This window comes from Glycine soja, chromosome 11 (assembly GCF_004193775.1).
Source record: "Glycine soja cultivar W05 chromosome 11, ASM419377v2, whole genome shotgun sequence".
Lineage (NCBI taxonomy): Eukaryota > Viridiplantae > Streptophyta > Magnoliopsida > Fabales > Fabaceae > Glycine > Glycine soja.
In genome coordinates this window covers 11,621,716-11,642,115 of record NC_041012.1, presented here as the reverse complement: position 1 = coordinate 11,642,115, position 20,400 = coordinate 11,621,716, and the positions used below count along the sequence as shown (strand labels likewise).

Sequence of the window (20,400 nt, the reverse complement as noted above, 5' to 3'; positions counted from 1 at the left end):
AAATTATCTAAAATAAACATTGTGTCAATTTACCAAAATAAACATTATAATAGCGTACCAATCATTATAAATTTTTCCAAATTATAATAGTCACAATCTACTATAACTAAAAGATAAATATATATCATATTTCACTTCTTCGAATATTGACTATTTTATAACGGTGATGGACGAAAGTTAACGTCCGGATATATTTGTATTTTCATCTTTCAGGGATACATTTGTCAGCGAATATTGACTATTTTGAATATTGACGTTCGGATACACATATATTGACATCCGGATACACATATATGTCATATTTCACTTCTTCGAATATTGACTATTTTGGAGACTAAATTTTGTATTTTCATCTTTTAGGGACACATTTGTTAACGGAGTGGAAAGACGAAAAATCAAGAAAATATTATATGACAAATATGCCCTTATGTTGACAATTAGATATGACCATGTTGACAATCATTTCAGTAACAAATTCGTCCATCTGTGTCACGTAGGCTATTTTATTAATTGTGATAAGCGAAAGTTAACGGTCAGATATATTTGTTGCACTTTTTACACTTTCGGGAACTAAATTTTGTATTTTCATATTTCATATATGCATTTGTCAGCGAATTACACATTCAGGGACAAAAATGATTATTACCCTTATTATTATTATGTGGTAGGAAAAGAGTCACAAGTTCAACACATGGAATGTAGCACAACAACAAATGGAAATCACATGTCCTCTTCCAATCCCACCAATCAAATAGCGCCACATCAATTGAAATTCAAACTCAGTCTTTCTCTCCTATCCACCCATGTCGTGATCCAAATCCGAAACTCCCGACCCGAAAAACTTCATTTGCACCAATGGTATGCTTTCCTCCAACTAAAGAACTCACCAACAATGCCTTCAATGTCTACACCATCAATATCGTTGTCACCCACAACAGTCATAACACCTCCTTTTGAAAGAGTGAACTGGAATTTTAATTGGCGTGGCGTTATTTTATTGGAGGGACAAGACCTGTAAGATAGGGAAGGAGATAGGTGATTTCCATCCCACAACAACATGCTAATAGAGTACAATTTCCTCTTAAATATCTTCTTCTAGGTGAGGAAATTTTTCTCTATGGATCCCCCTATTTTTTTTTTAAAAAAACTCTCTACTACAATACTACTTGTTGCAACCAAACCACCATCAACTTTGTATTTCTCTACCCTTCCTTGCTTTTCTCACATACTTAATCGCAATTAAGCCACTCCCAAGTGTCACGTAAGATCTTGGACGAAAAAAGTGTCACATATATAAATGCAATAGTAAAATGACATCATTTTGATTATTGAACTGTTATATTTTCTAAAAATATTAATAATGTTTTGGTCCCTCCTTATTTTTCAGAGACATTTGACACATTTTTTCTTACTTAAAGTTCAACATGATTTGTTTTGTTTCTTCTGTAATTTCTTAATTAAATTTGTGTATTACTTCAATTTACGAAGAAAAGATATATGACTTGTCAATTTATTATTTGTTCAACCAATATATTTGTTGTACTTAAATTGTATATTTTTTTAAATATACATGTCTATAAACACACGTGCATATTTCAACAAAAGATTTTGTCATGATATTCATTTGAGTAAATATCATCTTTGAAAATTGAGGAATGAAAAATGTTGTGTTTTTGTTTTTAGTAAATATACCTAACTCAATGGCAGTATCATTTTTGCTTTTCAGCAAGCATGTGCAAAGACCAAAAAGATGATGTTGTTTTAGAGGAAGGAATGTGACAACTCTTTGACAACAATGATAATGAAGACATGATCAGGGAGGGAGAGAATGATTAGATAAGAGGAAAAGGTTGTGGTGGTGATAATAATGAGGAAGGAAGTGACAAAGAGGGATAGTGGTTGTCGGGATCTAGTGAAAGGGAGACGAATAAATCTTTGATTAAGTGGATTGGAGAAAGGTACTTGCAAGTCATGTGATCAAAGAAAGGGAAAGAAAGAAAGATACATGTGTCTAATTCTTATTAGATAGATATTAGACAGATAGGTCTACATTCATTCAAACTTAATTTTAGGCAAAAAAAGAAATAAAATGAAATGTTATATTTTTATATGGAAGAAGAATCGATAAAAATTTGTACAGGAAAAAAATTCAAACTTTGCTAACTTTATATGGATGAAAAACATAGTTTAACATATTTTTTACTTTGTTAATTTTACAAAGATGAAAAATATAGTTTAACCGAATTTTTTGTAATTAGATTTAATTTTCACTTTAATTTAAACTATTATCATTATTATTTTGTGATTTCAGGTTTTTCTCTCTCTTTTTTATCCTCTCCTTTTAAAAATCATAATAAAAAGTAATAACCTAATTTGTATTACTTTTCACTCTCGTTATTATTATTAGGGGTCGTGTCTCTCTAAATTTTTTAAATAATAAAAAATAGAATTTAAATATAGATAATAAAAAATAATAAAATAAAAAGTACTAAAAGTAATAGAAAATGAATGTAAGTTAAAAGAAAATATTAAAATTTAAGAATTTATTTAAAAGTAAAATTATCCAATAAAAATGGAAAGTAGTTAATGGGTGATGGATCAGTTTTAATTTACATAATTAAAAAAAATAATTATCATTACTAATTTAATATTATTAAGAATAAAAATAAAATGATGGTGAAAACCGACATTAGTTACACAAAATTATATGTCTTTTATATTATATATTAGCATAGGAAGATGTGCGGGAAGACATGAGTTTGTAAATTGAAGTGCGAAAGAAGCTTAAACCCCAAAACCAAAACCAAAACCCTAGCGAGGTTGGTTGGTTCCCAATTCCCATGGCTTCTCCTTCTCCACCGAAATCGAAGTTCAGTGTCTATCAAAATCCTTCCTTTTCTGCGGTTCTCACTTCCAACAGTCTTCAACCTTCCAATTCCACAATCCTCTCCATCCTCTCCTTCTTCTCTGCCTCCGCATTCGTTTTTCTCGCTGTCTTCTTCAGGTGAATGAATGTTCACTCTCTCACTCTTCTCTTCACAACAATTCCACTCTGCATAACATTCACACATTGCAGGGAAAACGGCTTCGTCCACATTTTGTGCTTTGGAACTTTGTCCCCTGTCACAGCTTGTAAGTTTTCAACCTCAATTTTATTCATTTTTTAATTAGGGTAATTTCTGATCCATTTTTTGAACTTCAGATTGGCTTGCCAAGACGCTACAAGCTATAGTGGGTTTTATCTTCATTGGAACTGTTTCTGCACTCTTCAACGTTGTGTTTCTGCGTAGAGCTAGGTATGCTGGCGGAGGTGCTGCTGTTGCGGCTAAGTCTCTGTCTGATTCTAACAGTGTTCATAGGAATGAGATTTTGCTAACCAAACATCAATTAGGGCTTTTAGGAGTGAAGCCAAAGGTTGATTTGGTTCAACCTGACTCGGCGAAGAAGCCCCCCAAGTCTAAACCCCAACTGCCTTCTTCAGGTTTGCTGGTTCCTCTTCACCAGCCAATTCCCAGTCCCACTCGAGGTTCTTCGTCTCGCATTGATGCCGATGGTTCAAACTCTAATAGGGGTGGTGCTGCTCGTTCTAGTGGTACTCCATCAAGGTCACCAGGTTTGGCGTCGTTGTATCTTTCGCCGGGTGTGGTTTCTCCACCTAGGAGTTTGGCTGGCGTGGATTCGGTGGTTTCGAGTCCTTGGTCCAACAGGCGAGTCTCCTCTGCTAACAAGATAACGTCCGAGGAAAAGCTGGAGAGATTCTTAGCTGAAGTGGATGAAAGGATCAATGAATCAGCGGGGAAGATGTCTACCCCACCTCCTACAGTTCCTGGTTTTGGCATTGTGAGCCCTAGTACAGTTACAGGCTCAGCTAATACCTCAGGAACTGCAAGGCGTACACCATTGAGGCCTGTGAGGATGTCTCCGGGCTCGCAAAAGTTTAATACTCCCCCTAAGAAGGGTGAGGGCGAGTTTCCTGCACCAATGTCCATGGAAGAATTTGTTCAAGCTTTTGAACATCTTGGCATCTATCCTCAAATTGAACGGTGGCATGATCGACTCAGGCAATGGTTTGCTTCGGTTCTGCTCAATCCTTTGCTTAACAAAATCGAGACAAGTCACATTCAGGTTTGGTTTATTCTTCATTTCTTCTTTTATGTTCAAAGCAAGGTTAAACAAACAAGAAAAAATATTGACTGTGGAAGTCAATATATGTGATGGCAACAATAATTTTCAATGACAGACAAAGTAGTATTTGATGTGAAATTTTTGTGGAGAATTTCAGGACCTCTCATTCTTGTGCTTCGATAACTGCGTAGAGCTGGTTTTGGAGGGAATTAATTTTGGGTCAGGTTGCTTTTTAGAGTGTGTTTATCTATTCACGTTATAAGAAGAATGAGTCTTGTTTGGTTAATTCGGAAAAACTACTTAAGGTTTGCTACGTAATTAATCACCAAGAAAAATGGGTATAACTATAAAGCATACTTTGCATTATTTGACTAATATAGATTATGGCTGGTAATACTACTGCAAAAGGTTGAACACTAAAGAGTTTTTCTTTTGCTGAAATATCAATTTTTGAAATCTAAGCCGCTCAAATTAATGTGTGGCTGAGCCACCCAAACTAGGCAAAAGCAGTCAAAAACTCATTTTGGCACTGTATTCGAATGAGCTCTTACTCGTTAATTTAAGTTAGAAGCCCTTAACATCCAACATGATTGGGGCATCAACTAATTCCCTGGCTCTAAGATTTCCATATTGATAGGTTATGCAAGCAGCTGCTAAACTTGGTATTTCAATCACGATTAGTCAAGTGGGCAGTGATATGCTGTCTACTGGCATCCCTTCTGCTTTGCCAACAATTGATAAGAATCAAGAGTGGCAACCTGCACTGTCTCTCAATGAAGATGGATTACTTCATCAGTTACATTCTACTCTTGTGCAGGCTATAGATTCTTCCAAATGTATGTCGCTTCACATTAGTGAATTAAATGTGATTTTCTTCCAACTGTATTATATTTGCTGATAGCTTCTGATTTCTGACAAATTCCACTTGGTTTATATTTGTATACAGCCAAGTTGCTTGTATCTAATATGCAGCAGTCTCCACAGCAGACTTCTTTAGTTTCTATCATGCAGGATTGTGTGGATGCTATCACTGAACACCAAAGGCTTCAAGCCTTGGTTAAAGGAGAGTGGGTTAAAGGTTTGCTACCTCAAAGCAGTGTTCGTGCTGATTACACTGTGCAAAGGATCCGAGGTAGACAGAATTATGGATATATGGCTCTTATTTGTCATTAACCCTCATCGGATTTCCTAAATAAATTGAAGCAGAACATTATTAATCTGATTGGTTTCATGGCCAGCATACACCAATGTAATCTAACTTTAGTTAACCTTGTCTTAATTTTCAGAGCTTGCAGAAGGAACATGCTTGAAGAATTATGAGTATCTTGGAAGTGGGGAGGTTTACGATAAAACGAATAAAAAGTGGACACTTGAGCTACCTTCGGATTCTCACTTGCTGTTGTATCTGTTCTGCGCTTTCCTAGAACATCCAAAATGGATGTTACATGTGGATGCCATGTCATATGCTGGAGCTCAATCTGGCAAAAACCCATTATTCTTGGGAGTCCTTCCCCCAAAGGAAAGGTTTCCAGAGAAATACATTGCTGTAGTGTCTGCTGTCCCTTCTGTGCTGCACCCAGGAGCATGTATACTAGCAGTTGGAAAGCAGGGTCCCCCAATTTTTGCCTTGTACTGGGATAAGAAACTGCAGTTTTCTCTTCAGGTCAGTAATGCCTGTATAGCTTCAGGTTATGAACTGACATCAAATACTTTTGAGCCTTCTTTATTATTTAACCCACATTCCAATACATATCATAGTGTACATTGTGAGCAAGCAGGCTACTAGCCTACTGTTATTTTTTCATGTTGGTTTGCTAACAGCTATGGATTTGTCAGGGAAGAACGGCACTTTGGGATTCCATCTTGCTTCTGTGCCATAAAATTAAGATCGGGTATGGAGGTGTTATTAGGGGCATGCATTTAGGCGCTTCAGCTTTAAGCATTCTCCCGGTTATGGAAGCAGAATATGAAGATTAAATTTTGTATGATTGAGAAACCACTCTGCTTCTATCAACATTCAGCACGCGGACTACAACTTCTGCAGTAAATCGCAATTCTTGGAGCCAGACATTGCAGGTAAGAACACGCTGGAGTTGAACTCCTGATTTTGGGTGTTGATTAGAATTATGATGTTTACAATTCCCGGCTCAACCATTTAACTGTACCTGGGATATTGCACTTTGTCAGAAATGAAATTTGGATTGCTCCTGACCAAAAGATTTACAGTCTCTTTGTATGCCCTTCCTCCTCGAATGCAGTTCTCTACATACTCGATGCTTTCCTTGGGGGAAACTTGTCCCGGCCCATTTGATTTGGTTGATAAAACTAAAACAAACAGAAACTAAAACAGAGCATATTTTAATGTAATTTAATTGCATTTTTCTGTTTCTGAACATGTTATCAACACCTTTTTTTTTATAACAAAAATTGACTTATTTAGACACTATGCCCGAACAAATTGTAGTCCTAATGGGTGGGTACCGAAGTAAATGTTTCACTTGCCATAATAACTGAATTAAATTATGCTGGTTGTAAGCTTGGAATGTGGATGGTCATAGGGGACGAACACCATGGGTTGGGTGGAATTTTTTATTTGTAAGAATTGAAGATATGTATATAGAGATTTACAATAATTCATCTCAACCAATCTTAATCATGGATTGAGGTTTTTTTAGTGTATTAACAAGCACATAGTATGATAAAAAAAAACAAGTACATAGTATAAGAAATGAAATTATGATTAGTATAATTAGTATGTAACGAATAGTTAGGTGTTTTAGTTTAAATGGAACTAAGAATTTCAAAGCAAATCTCTAGCTTCATAGTTATGTGCAAGATCGGTCTTAACATTTTATAGGCCCGAAACACAACAATATAATGAGCTCTTATATACAAATAGTAAAAAATATAAATATGCATTGCATTAAAAATAAATGCAAAATTTCACTAAAATATGTTTCATTACATTAAGCCAAGCCCCTAAACGTAATTGATTAGCCTACTATTATTGACAATTATTTTAAGCTCGTTTGGCTGATCAATATAGGTTGGTATCTATATTAAATTTAATTTTTATGTAACTTTTTGATATTCTCTGTCCTGAATTACAAGGTTATTTCAATTAATTCACTCCCTTGAGAAAAATAGTTGGTTTAATTAACTATATTAAATTTGTTATCTATTTGTACTAGTATTTTAATATTATTTTTTCTTATCTTTTTATCCACTTAATTATTTTTCATTTAAGTTTGGACTAAAAATAATTAAGAGAATGTAGGAAAGAATAATTAATATATCTATAAATTAAAAAAGTGATCTTATAAGGAGGATGGCGGATAAGCTAATCTAAAAGATGTTGAGACACGTTTGAATAAGTAATTGAATATACCATTGGGTCTAACTCAGCAAAATATGTAAATTGTTGGGAACACTTTAGTTTTGATCTTTGATTCCTATATATAAAATTTAAAATCATCCTACTTCCTCTATACATTTTACATGTTGAAACACACAGGCAGTGTACACGGCTAAAAGGGACTTATTTTTTTAAGAAAATAGTTATGTAGTAATTTTTTATGTTGTTTTTATTAATAGATTGAAATTATTTGTTATTTGTCTTTTTTAATTAAAATTAAAATGACATGTTATTGAATAATATTATTCTTCTCATTGTTAGTTTTTCTTCTAATGATTATATTAAACAATTCATGTTAAATATTTTTTAACTATTACATCATGTAATGAATTTATAATAATAGACTTAAAAGTGTTTCCTTTTCATAAAAAAAATAAGAAACATAAACCAAAACTTAAATTATAAAAAGAATTAAACTAAAAGTTGGTATATTAATAAATAAAATGTGAGTTTTAATTTTAAAATGATGATATTTTGTCAGCAATAAACTATAGAGACCGCTAGAATATTTTCTTTGGGGACCAAATAAAAAAATTATAGTTTTAAAAGATCACTTTTTTATAAGATCACTTTTTTAATTTCTAGATATATTAATTATTCTTTCCTACATTCTCTTAATTATTTTTAGTCCAAACTTAAATGAAAAATAATTAAGTGGATAAAAAGATAAGAAAAAATAATATTAAAATACTAGTACAAATAGTTAACAAATTTAATATAATTAATTAAACCAACTATTTTTCTCAAGGGAGTGAATTAATTGAAATAACCTTGTAATTGAGGACAGAGAATATAAAAAAGTTACATAAAAATTAAATTTAATATAGATACCAACCTATATTGATCAGCCAAACGAGCTTAAAATAATTGTCAATAATAGTAGGCTAATCAATTACGTTTAGGGGCTCTTTTCTCTTGTCTCTATTCAACTATGCAAACAAAGAATAATGACAAGAAGCTCATCTGAAACCAAATACTTAGCCAGGCAAGAAATATAGATAGATCCTTACGGGGAGGCATCATAGGTGCCTAAACATGTTAAATAAATATCAACGTCCAGGTGTTATGAAATGGGCGTCTATCTTGGCCGATCATGAGGCATGATACTTGAGACAACATAGTATTCTAGAAAAATGGCCAGAAACAATATCTTTGATTTCACTGTTGGATCTGATATGTGGCTAAAACATTTACAGGTTATTGCTCTCAGCAGAGACAAAAATGCAGAAATAATATACCACCAAATTTGAAAGTTTGAACTACAGATTTGAATGATTAACTATACAACAAACCAGCACTATACCCCCAGCAAACATCTGTCACAAGGACAATTTAGATATCAAGAGCAAAGAATCATTAGGGCCAACATCTTTGCCAATGGGGTAGGTGAAAGCATTTTGGCACAGGGTAATTTGTAGCTCTGTTCCACCAGAGATGCCTCAGACCACATTATCATTATGTATTAACTGCCATTTCATGAGGACCAAAAATGCCTCTCAACTTTCTTCAATTTCTAAATACGAAATCTGATGTTAAGAGTACCTAAAGTTCTTGAGACACAAGGTCTGACCTTTACTCTGAATCTGAATCAATAGAAAGGTACAAGCGGGGCCTTACTGAACGCTTTTGCCGAGGAAAGGAGAAAGGGCTATCTGATCTTTGCCTTCTTGCCCTGTCAGATCTAACATCATTCATCCCAAGGAGTAAAGAAGCTGCATAAAGAGGAATAACTAATCAAGAAAATTAATGGATTTTTTTCTCTTCAAAACAGCATTAATGATCATTGACTCAGGTCAAAATGCAATTATCTGATAGGGGGCCAAACACAATGAGGAAGGTGAGGAGAATGGAAGAAGGTGCAAAATGCATATAGATGTAGAGAACACCAACCTCCTCAACTTAACATCCTCCAAATTTTCAAGTAATAAAAAAAAACATTTATACTTTCTAATTTCTATGCAAGTAAACAAATTATGGGCATTTGGGTGATTTTAGGAATAGAGTTCTAAAAATTCTTTTTCTGACACAAGGATATGACGCATCAGCAGATTAACACAGCCATATAGTGTATCTTAACAAATCCACAACTAAACATTTGAAGGTTTCTAACCATTTAACAGAAGGAATAGCAGTGCTCGATGCAAAGAAACTGAATACCCAGCTTCCAATCCTCTTTCATAGTCCCTCTCAAATAAACATGATATGAAGCTTAGGGATGTACTAAAAATCACGCATGAAAGAATTAAAAACTCTATCTCAAAAGAATTAAAATCTACAGTAGAGACACATAGCAGAGACAGGCGTCCAAGAAAAAAAACTAACATGCTTTCAAGAATGCATACATTTTCAAGTGTTAAAAGGATGCATAATAAATATTCTTGTCACAAAACTCAATTATTAAGGCCAAGATGTTCTATTTTGCAGAGCATATATTTTATCAAATTATTTTATAATTTTTTATTATAAATTACATCTATCTAAACTAAAATATATTATGATGTATTACATATATAACAAGGACACACTTTTATTTTATAAAAAAATCTGCTAATTTTTTCTTTTACTTTTATTAATTTAAAGGATATGGTCAATTTTGCTTCATTAAATATATTTTATTATTCTCTCATTGAAAAAATGCTCCATTTCCTACCTATAGTCACACTCAACTGCACACTGCCATGAAATAAAAAGGAGTTTCCAACAAGAGTAACTTCCACTAAAAAATAAGGAACATTTCAGTAAGGTCAGATAGCAACAAACCAGTATCATCCAAAGTATTCTTGGCGCCTTCTCTGGTTGGGATTTGATGTCTAGAATTCAACCCATTTTGAGTGGGAGCATCACCATTGTTACCACCAGCACCACCTCCAAGTCTAAGGGATATCCAATCCTCCTCAGTGCAGACACCATTAGCCACATTTGCTTGATCTCTCAATTCATTGTGCATGGATGAATCTGCTGGTCTTGTGGGGAGAAAAATCTGAAATGAGGGATCATCTCCACCAAATGCCAATGGATTGTCCACCAAACCACCATTCAAATCAGCAACTGAGCGACCAGCAGAGGACTCTTGCAAGATACCGCCAGATCCCAAAGCAGTATCTGGGGCCAATGCATAACCATTTAGTGACGAGGAGCAATTCATAGGACCATGCTGCAGATGGACCAATGCGTCAGACACATCTGCATCAGAACCAAATAACTGGAAGCCAGGACCAGCTTGACTTCCAGAAGGCAATGGCCATAGGGAAGACATCCCAAAATCATCATCATTAGGAAAGAGTCCCAAGCATGAATTTCCACCAAGATTATGATCTTCAGTATATGAATCAACAATTACAGGTGGTGGTACAGAGTAACCATCTGTAGCATCATTTCTGTTGTTCTTATATGCAATTGCAGGAGATGCCAACAGATCATTGTCTTCTTCAGAATCACTAAGAACAATAACTTCTGCACCACCCACCTGGGCAGAAGTGTTGGGTGCAGTATATTCATATGCTAAATCAACATTATTGAGACACAAAGAATCCATCTCAATCCCATTTGTAGTGGAATAGTCAATATGCCCACCACCACCCTGATTTACACTAGGATCGTCACCATCCCGACCACTTCCAGTGGCACTGCTGCTCATTGGAATAACAACCTGTTCGGGATTTCCAAAAACCCTTTTCAAATTATTACCAGAAGAGGTGTTTGTGCCCTCAGGTTTACTGACTTCCCAAACTCCATTGCAATTCTTCTTTATGCCAAGTTTTAAACCAGCAGGACTGTCTGAAACACCTTCCTGTTTAACCTGCTTCAATGTATCCACTCTCTTAACATCTCCATCAGTTGAAACACAAAGGGTTCCATCAGGAAGGCGCCACTGTGCTAGATTTCCTAATTCCAGGCGTTCACTTTCACTCTTTACCTTAACACGCCAAGAACCATCAGGCTTCACCTCAATCTCTGCAATTTCTTCGCCACAGTTCATCATCTATACCACCAAAGTAATTTAAATAACTACAGAATTTTGTCGAATGGAAGATTTATGAACACAAGAAATTATTAAATTTTTAAGTAACTACCATAGAAGTGATGCGATTGAAATAAGGGTCAATGATGATATTCTCCAAAGCATAGTTTTTGAGACATATAGGACATTGCCACTGTAGAAACAATTCAATTCATCAGACTTAAAATCACTACATTGGGGTTTAAATCATGCAACATAACATTTGTTAGAACCTAACCTTTCTTGATCGCTGATTCATTTCCACAAAAACTTCAAGATCAAAGCAACCCATGTGAATACAGGGTTTAAATCTTCCTGCAATCTTCATTCTTGAACCACTCATCTAAAATTTTCACCAAAAAAAAAAAAACTGATTAGAAGGACTTCATGAATTGCTAAAATAATTCATCTATTGATGAAAGCCATACAGGACATCGAAGGTTGATAGTGAAAGTATCTGAAACCACTTCCAAATCACTGTCACTATCAGCATCATCAGCTGCATTTCCTCCCCCAACACAACGGCAGACACGTGCAAGAGCTTCTTCAAATTTCTCTCCATCAGACTCCTTTGGGATTGAGTTTAGGATCTAGATAACAAAGACTCAACTATTTAACAAGTTTATAAGAGTAGCGGAAGGGAAGCAGTTGTATGTTAAGCATATTCACAACAAAGTAGAAACATAAAATTCAACACCAACATCTAAAAACAGACTGATAGGACGGTACAATTGACAACCAGGCTTCCGGTCTGTCTCAATAACAAACAACAGAGAAGAGTTGAACCAAAAGCAAGTCACAACCAATTAAAACCAGAAAACTTGGTCAAAACCCAAACCAGATCTAGTTATCATTATGTGAAAAAAATTAGCATTCTTTTATTCAAAAAAGTCTCATAAGCCAGACAACTTGAACCGAAACAATGCTCAAGAAACTATATGAAAAAAAATCAAAATATTTTAACTTACTTTAGAATAGAAGCAACACTTTTTGAGGCCCATACACAAGCTTTCCAATTTATAGTGGAAGAAGAAACATCTTCCAAGGTTGAGTGTGGTTAGGTGTTATTCAAAATTGACAATAAAGATAATTGCAAAAGCATGTCATGATTTGTCAAGTTTCAAAAGAAATCAATAAAAAGGAACCAATATCAAGAACTTTGGCCCAACATCATACAGGGAAATACTTTAAACTTGATTATTTCAATATCACAAGGATGGATTAAGGAACCAACAGTAACTAAAAATAGTTTGCTTATAAATTTATCAAGCTAAGAGTGCAATCTACCTGCTGCATGCTGCGCCTTTTAACAATACGAACCCCTAAACAAAAAATGCGAGCATCGCATCCTGTTAAGGAAATCTTATTAATTCCGTCTTTTGTATATGGCGTGATCTGACAAAAGAGAAATACAATAAGAAATTGAATAAAACAAATACAAATAGTAAATGAACTTGTCTCACAATTTTAAATAGTTGCACAATTCATAACTGTATATGACAACAAACTTACAATTGGACCGTCATCCCGACCATTAGCCCCAAGCAACTGTGAACCAGGTCTGTTAGTTGCACGAACAGGAACACCTATATAATCACAATGGTCAAATCAAGGAAAATAGATTTCATCACAAACATATATTTGGTGTTTTACTTTAAAATGATGTGCTTCTAGTCCCATAACATACCATGAAAAATAAACTAGACTTCCAACATGAAATCTAGTTCCAAATTAGTAAGGAGAGCATGACTCAAAACATACCATTGACCTGCAGGTCTGTATACTGTGGCCATTGCATCCTGAATGGAACCTTGTCGTTCAGGAGCATACACCAAGCCTACAAGTCATATTTTTAGTAAGAAAACCAATGCATAGAAGGATATGCATTATTATACATGCACAGAATATCCAAACCAACCTCAACATCAAATTCTGGTTTTGATACTAAGTCCATGTCAGCTCTAGTCAGTTGAAATGTTCTCTCCACACTCTGCACTGGGTTGTTTCTGAAAAATTCAAAAAGGAATACGGTTAACATAAGCCATTCAGGAAGAAAGCCACATTGAAAATTTGGTTTTAAACATCAATGCAGATAATTATTTGCACAGGGTTGTGGCTTGGAAACAAAATGAAGTTTACTAGCCAAACTGCACCTAATAAAGATTTAAGGAAACAGAGAGAGAAGAAAAGGAGAAAATCTACAGTTCTTAACAGGTTATTTACCTGAGTAAATTCCATCACAAAAAATCAAACTCAATACCTAGAGAATTTTAATTAACAAAACATACAGTACACTGCATCAACATAACTCGAAAAAAACAATTTAAAAGCTTATCACCAAGGCAAGGAACTTGCACTCGTGCTCAAAAAGAATTAGACAATTTCCCCACTGCAACACCCCCCTCCCCCCCACCCACCCCTTCCCCCCAAAACAAAACAAAAAAAGGCAGAATGAAGGACATCTTAGTCTCTTATATGCAAATTAGGTAACAAACAGTATATTTAAAATCCCAGTATTAACAAGGAATTCAGTTAATAAAGAAATAAACCCAATTACACCAAATTAATTTCAACAACCCCACACCATGTACTCACCCATCAGTTGGATTACTGGTTGTGGTCAACTTCACAGGATGCAAAGGGTGTGCCACTGAAACCCAAAATCTGTAACAGAGAACAGCAGAAGCTACAAAGTTGAGTGGCAAAAATATGAAAAATACTAAATAATAAAAAGTATAGACTAACAATGTCAATTATGAAAGAATATAACAGACAAAATGAGGCAAGAGCCATTCAATAAAACAGAACAAAAGAATTAAAGTGAAAGAAAACATATAACTCAAGCATCTTTGTGAGTCAGAAACTAATCATAATGATTATCTCTAGGCATAACTAAAAGACTAGGTACATGTTTGAATATGATTATTGTTTGTGGGGGGGGGGGGGGGGGGAAGCTTTTAAAGCTAGAATGATCAACAAATTTATCAGTAATAAAAAACCTTTTTCTAAAGGAAAAAGCTTTCAATCGTAAGCAAAACTTTAGACCTCGTGATCAAAAGCTATCAGATTATTTTTTTAGCTAACTTTTGTTTTCCCATTTTATCATCGACAATTGATTATTTTTTAAAATATAAAACTAACTACTACAAATTAACTTATAGCCCATTCGCGATTTAATATAAAATTAAATGGTTTTTTATTAGACATTCAAAACAAAATAAATTATCTTAAAATCACCTTATAACTAATATACCAAAAATAACTTATATCTATAATCAACTAGAAGTTTATAACTTATTGAAATATTTTTTTTCACAACTAACCTGAACACACTAAGATATAACAATGTTACCATAGAAGAATGACTGAATAAGCATGAACAAATTCACAAACTCCAGAACCATTATTGGGCCATAAAGTAATCATCAGACTGAAACTTTTTTTACAATATTGCACTTTTGTATCATCTCACAATCAAGGTTATCAAACTCGAGAGTGTACGTAAACTTGTGATAGCTCGGTAAACTCATAACTCCTAAGAGTCTAGTCTACTTAAAATAATATAATAACAAATACATATAAATACCTGTTTTATTTAGGTTATTATTATTTAGTTTATTATAAACAGTTTTTTATATTTTATAATACCATTATATTATTATTTAGTTGATTATATTATATATTATGTTTTAAATAGTTTTTTATATCATTAATATTACTATTATTATTATTTACTATTAATAACATATTATACATTATATGTTATGCTAAATAAAAATAAACAAAAGACAACTTCTAACTTTCAAAAGTATTAAAAAAGTTCCAACAATAGCTGGCACCATGTATTCAAAAACAAACCGAGAGTTCCAACTTTCAGATAAGACAAAGAGCAAATTACAGCAACACCTCTTGAGCTTTTATCAAATTACACATAACCCTACCCTTTTTTGATTTTCCTACATTAACCTCCATTCAAGTTTGAAAATATTACACTAACACCCCCTATATGTTTGAAAACATTACACTGACAACCCCTCAATATGCCCTCCAAACTTACACCAACACCTCCTACAAGGGAGGTGAAAGTAATGGTTAAAAAATTAGGGAGTGCTTGTGTAATTACACAAAACCTCACGGGATGTTGCTATAATTTGCTCTAAGACAAAAGTTCTTAAAAAAAAAACCAATACGATGCCATTTTAAAATAGGGCTCTATTCTTTCAATCAGGTAATCTTCTCACAGAGCAAGCAGAGTCAAAGCAGCAGTCACTTGAACAGAGCAAGCAGAATCAAAGCAGCAGTCACTTGAACAGAGCAAGCAGAGTCAAAGCAGCAGTCACTTGAACAGAGCTTCATCTGAACCGAGTTCAATCGGCATGGGGAAGACTGAACCAGACAAAAATTGTGAGGGAGAAGAGAAAAAAGAAATTGAGAAAAGAAAGAAGGAGGATGAGGGAAATCGCAAAACAGAAGCCCAAAACGACTGTCGATTTAGCAATTTTTCCTCCACCACTGAACTTGCCGACTCACCCACAAACTCGTGAGTTTGAGCAATTCTACCCAAGTCTGCACGAGTTTATGTGAGTCCACCCAAAAACCAGTTTGCTAGCGAGTTCACCCGGTTGGTGGTTGTGCACTTGTAAACTCGTTCAATTCTACGAGTCAACTAGCAAGTTTGATAACCATGCTCACAACTACAAAAGCCCAGTTCACCATACCAACAGAGTATTGTAGCTGAGAAATTGCAATCATAATCAAATAATGTTAACCATGCAACCCTAGAAGAAAAAATGCCATGCTAAAACCCTTTAACATGAAATTCAAAAATTAAAAATTCATCATAAGGAAAACCCTGTAGACAAATCATTATCGCCCACTCCACATATAGCTATTAGCTAAAGTAAGCAGGGAATTCAACATACGGGTCTGCACGAGTGAGACGACAGAGTTCACAATAAAATTTATCAGGAACTGGTGGGATGCCTTCGGTAGGTTTCTCGGGAATAATAACACAACTGATGTGTTGCCACACATGGCATCTTGGATCATCACACTGCAATATGATGAGGAAAATTAAAATTAAAAAATTATATATTAAGAAACATAAATGAAAAGTGGATCTGACCACCAAAAAAGTGGATGAGATAATAAATTGACTGAATAAATAGTATCTGCATGTACTGATGTATAGTGTTTCTCTTTATCATAAAGAAATAAGAAACCATATTTAATGGTACACCTTGACCAAATCCTCTGTTTCCAATCTACTTCCACATAGACAGCGAATCTTTACATCTCGTTGAAAAGCATCATCAAATTCACTTTTAACCTTTACACTACTGCTATCTGATGCACCCTGTCCCTTAGAAGCTAGATCAGTGGCCCCTGATATCTGCATTTTCCTAAGTAAAAGAAAATACAAGAATGTGAATAAACGGTAACAAAGTCAAAGACAAGAAATTACATCATATATGGAGCACTATAATTGAGGTAAACCAGACCTAATAGTAAGGTACCAGATCATTTATGTGAACTCAAGCCAAGTATGTTACGTCACGGTATGCATCTGAAGCATACAAAAGCTAGAAGAAAATATTATCAAGAGTGTTGTTGCTAAGACTGACCTATATGTATCATCCACTAATTTTGCCACCTGTTCTTTTCCACCAGCATTCTTCTTAGCCCACATTTTTGAAACTGGGAAAAGAGCAACAAGTTGCTTAGTTAACAGGAAAAAAGGAGGAAGGAGAGAGATTGAGAGGCATGTGAGTAACCTGTAATTGGACACACTACAATGTAAAAGTGAACCATATTTATTCCAATGTATAGGCATAATCACAACTCAAACAGAAACATAGTGAAAATAAACCAGATGTATAAGATAGAATTAGACCCAAAGGTTGAGTCCTGTGCTTCTGCATGTGTGCATAACTTTACCTTGTTCATCTGAGAGAACGGATAATATGCGATCAACAAGATCCTGCAAAAGACGAAACACAACATCACTATATCATCCAAAAACTCAAAGACAGCATATTAAATTTAGATTAAAAAGGAAACGATATATGGAGTCCAAACCAAAGATACTACAACAATATGATGAAACTTCATGTCATAAATTGACAATATCCATCTATTTTAAGAGTTGTGAACTCATATTATTAACCATTAAGTATGATGTCTATCCATACAACGATCCATATATTGCATGTAACATGTTTAGAAAATGCAAAAGAAAAGAAAATTATAAACAGAAGAACTTGTTATCAACAAGAAACAGTAATCAGAGAATAAATGATATTCAACAGGGTGTCAGTCAGTACTAGCGTTCAAGGTTTCATCATAGAAAAAGCCTCACAATAACAAAGGCGGAGTAGGTAATAGTTTTATTATCTCACCTGCTTCTTTCCCTGCTTTGAAAGGTGTAACTGAGTGAGCACATCTTTGAGCTCTTTTATACGAAAATAGTTCAACTTTTCCTACAAAGAGATGTCAATAAATCAGGAAAATAAATAGCATACCCCAATGATTAATACAACAGTACACAAAATCCAATACTAGAATAAAAGCAAAAGAAGAAAACAAAAATACCATCGTTTGAAGAAGTAATGCGAATGGAATTCAAGTTTAGCTAGCTAAAAAGTAGAGCAGGATCAAAAATTGAATAACTAAAAAGTATCCAACCACGGAATCACATTGTCCACAAAGTATCCAATAATATCGTTAACAAAAAAAAAAAGATCACAGAAAAATTAAACCAGTTACAGGATACATAACCAAGAATATAAAGAAAAGAAAGAAAAAAAAAATTAAAGTCCAACCAATCAAATCAACAAGGCACATACATGTTTTGCAGTAAAAAAGCTCCTTCACATTTCCGTGCAAATCCAATTTAAAAAAAAATACACAATTTGCTTGCTCTTCCAATATATATATATATAAATCTAAACCTCGTGTACTTCTGGTCACCAAATAAATCAATCATAAGCGTTCTTTTTTTTACGAATTAGCAATACATGCAAATGAATCCCTAGCGGAAGCAAAGTGTTTAATTGTTCATCTATAAGTCAATTCAGAACGTGCGTGTGTGCGTTAGAGACCCTAAACTGAAAAATCAAGGATACCTTGACGCTCGGTACCAAATCCATGCCGTCAAACCCAATAATTCGGCCCGAGAAGAATCACGAGAATCACAAACCGGAAAATCGATGACGACGACGACGAAGCTAGCGCATGCTGACACCAACAGCACTCGGTCTGATTAAATCAAATTAAAAAAAAAAAAAAGCGAACTATGGAACTGAGCGAAATGAAAATGGAACGGTGATTGATCGATGGAAGAGAATGAATTATTACCATAGAAACGAAGGATTAGGGTTTGGGGGTTCACACCCACTATACTATTGTTAGCACACGGTTTGTGTTGTGTTGGGGGTGGCTGGGTTGGGTTTGCTTTGCGTGTTCTTTTGACCGATCGAGGAGACTCAAAACAATGCCAGAACAAATCTCTCTCTCTCCACTTACAAAATTCGGACCTATCGCCGACTATCCAATCCGGTTTTTCTACGGCAACACGTCCGGGTTGGGTTTCCATGCGCTCACGTCTACGACCATACCTTTGTCAATGTCAATATTCTATTCTATTACTTCCTTACTGAAAATTGAGAAAAAAAAATATTGACCAAGATAACAATCAATGTGAATTTGGAAGAGGTTGGTGCAGCCATGGAGGGGAATAAGTTTTTTTTTCTTTCTTAACTAGAGAGACGTTCGTGCCGATGCACACACTCATACTAATATTTGAAATTTCATACATATAAATTATTACATGTATATACTTATATAATTTTGTTAATTTGGATAATAATAATGTTTAAGTATTGACAGAAAAAAATACATTAAATAAAATATGAATTTGAAACATGGGTCAAGGTCTGTACGATAGACTTGTTAATGATATTGCAAATAAAGTCGTTCGAATTAGTTTGATTGACCATGGAGAATCAAAATGAGACATACTCATTTTTGGTATAAACATTAACTTTTTTTTTATCAATAGTGTTAAAATTCATTATGAAATGATTAAAAATTTAGTTTATTTGGATAATAATAATATTTAAGTATTGGCAGAAAAAAATACATTAAATAAAATATGAATTTGAAACATGTGTCAAAATCTGTACCTTAGACTTGTTAATAGTCCAAGAAACATTCATTAAAGGGAAATTGAAACAAATTAAACGCAAAAGATAAAAAAATAATAAATGTTGATTGATATTGACAAAATTGATTTATTTTGATGATGATTAGCATTAAATTATATTTATTAATTATTTATTTATTTTTTGTTTTAAACATTAATCTTATGTTAACATTAATCTTATTTTTTAACTAACATAATTAAAATATCTAACTCTTCAATAAAAATTTGAAATATCTCCTCTTAGTTTGAGTCATCGTTCCTATTAATTTGAATGACCATAGAGAATCAAAAGGAGATATTTCATAAATATAAATTATTACTATATGTACACACTTATATAATTTTGTTTATTTGGATAATAATAATGTTTAAGTATTGACAGAAAAAAAAAAAACATTAAATAAAATATGAATTTGAAACTAATATTGAGTTACATGTAGGTAATAAAACATAATTTTAAGGTAATGTGTAAATATTATATATTGTTTGATATTGTTTGGAATAAAAGAAATGATGTATAATAAAAATATGAGTTAACACTACTAATATCTTATTTTGATTATGTGCATTCCAAAAGGTTCAAACCCTAATAGATGGAGGATTGTGAATATGAATTATGAAGTACTTTAGACAGTTTTAGTGGTGAATTTGGAATAA

At 33.8% G+C, this 20,400-nt stretch overlaps 2 protein-coding genes across 3 annotated transcripts; one reads left to right on the top strand and one right to left on the bottom strand.

Moving 5' to 3' along the window:
- Positions 1-2,747: 2,747 nt before the first annotated feature.
- Positions 2,748-6,514, top strand: LOC114377202 (transmembrane protein 209). Its single transcript, XM_028335619.1, has 7 exons — positions 2,748-3,004; positions 3,077-3,132; positions 3,203-4,125; positions 4,763-4,961; positions 5,072-5,257; positions 5,412-5,788; positions 5,962-6,514. The coding sequence occupies exons 1-7, from the start codon at positions 2,841-2,843 to the stop codon at positions 6,100-6,102; spliced, it is 2,046 nt and encodes a 681-aa protein (XP_028191420.1). The 5' UTR covers positions 2,748-2,840; the 3' UTR covers positions 6,103-6,514.
- A 2,032-nt stretch (positions 6,515-8,546) lies between these two features.
- Positions 8,547-19,225, bottom strand: LOC114373907 (E3 SUMO-protein ligase SIZ1-like). 2 transcript variants are annotated; one of them, XM_028331480.1, is made up of 17 exons: positions 18,897-19,225; positions 18,665-18,797; positions 17,939-18,019; positions 17,478-17,520; positions 17,165-17,237; positions 16,780-16,942; positions 16,463-16,593; positions 14,136-14,204; positions 13,459-13,546; positions 13,302-13,377; positions 13,053-13,126; positions 12,828-12,935; positions 11,969-12,130; positions 11,779-11,883; positions 11,614-11,694; positions 10,301-11,522; positions 8,547-9,252 (listed from the first exon to the last, which is right to left on the bottom strand). In XM_028331480.1, exons 2-17 carry the CDS (start codon positions 18,686-18,688, stop codon positions 9,113-9,115), a joined length of 2,640 nt encoding a protein of 879 aa, XP_028187281.1. In that variant the 5' UTR covers positions 18,689-18,797; positions 18,897-19,225; the 3' UTR covers positions 8,547-9,112. The 2 variants fall into 2 exon arrangements, with proteins under 2 accessions (XP_028187281.1, XP_028187280.1); XM_028331479.1 differs by having other exon boundaries at positions 18,665-18,776.
- Between the last annotated feature and the right edge of the window lie 1,175 nt (positions 19,226-20,400).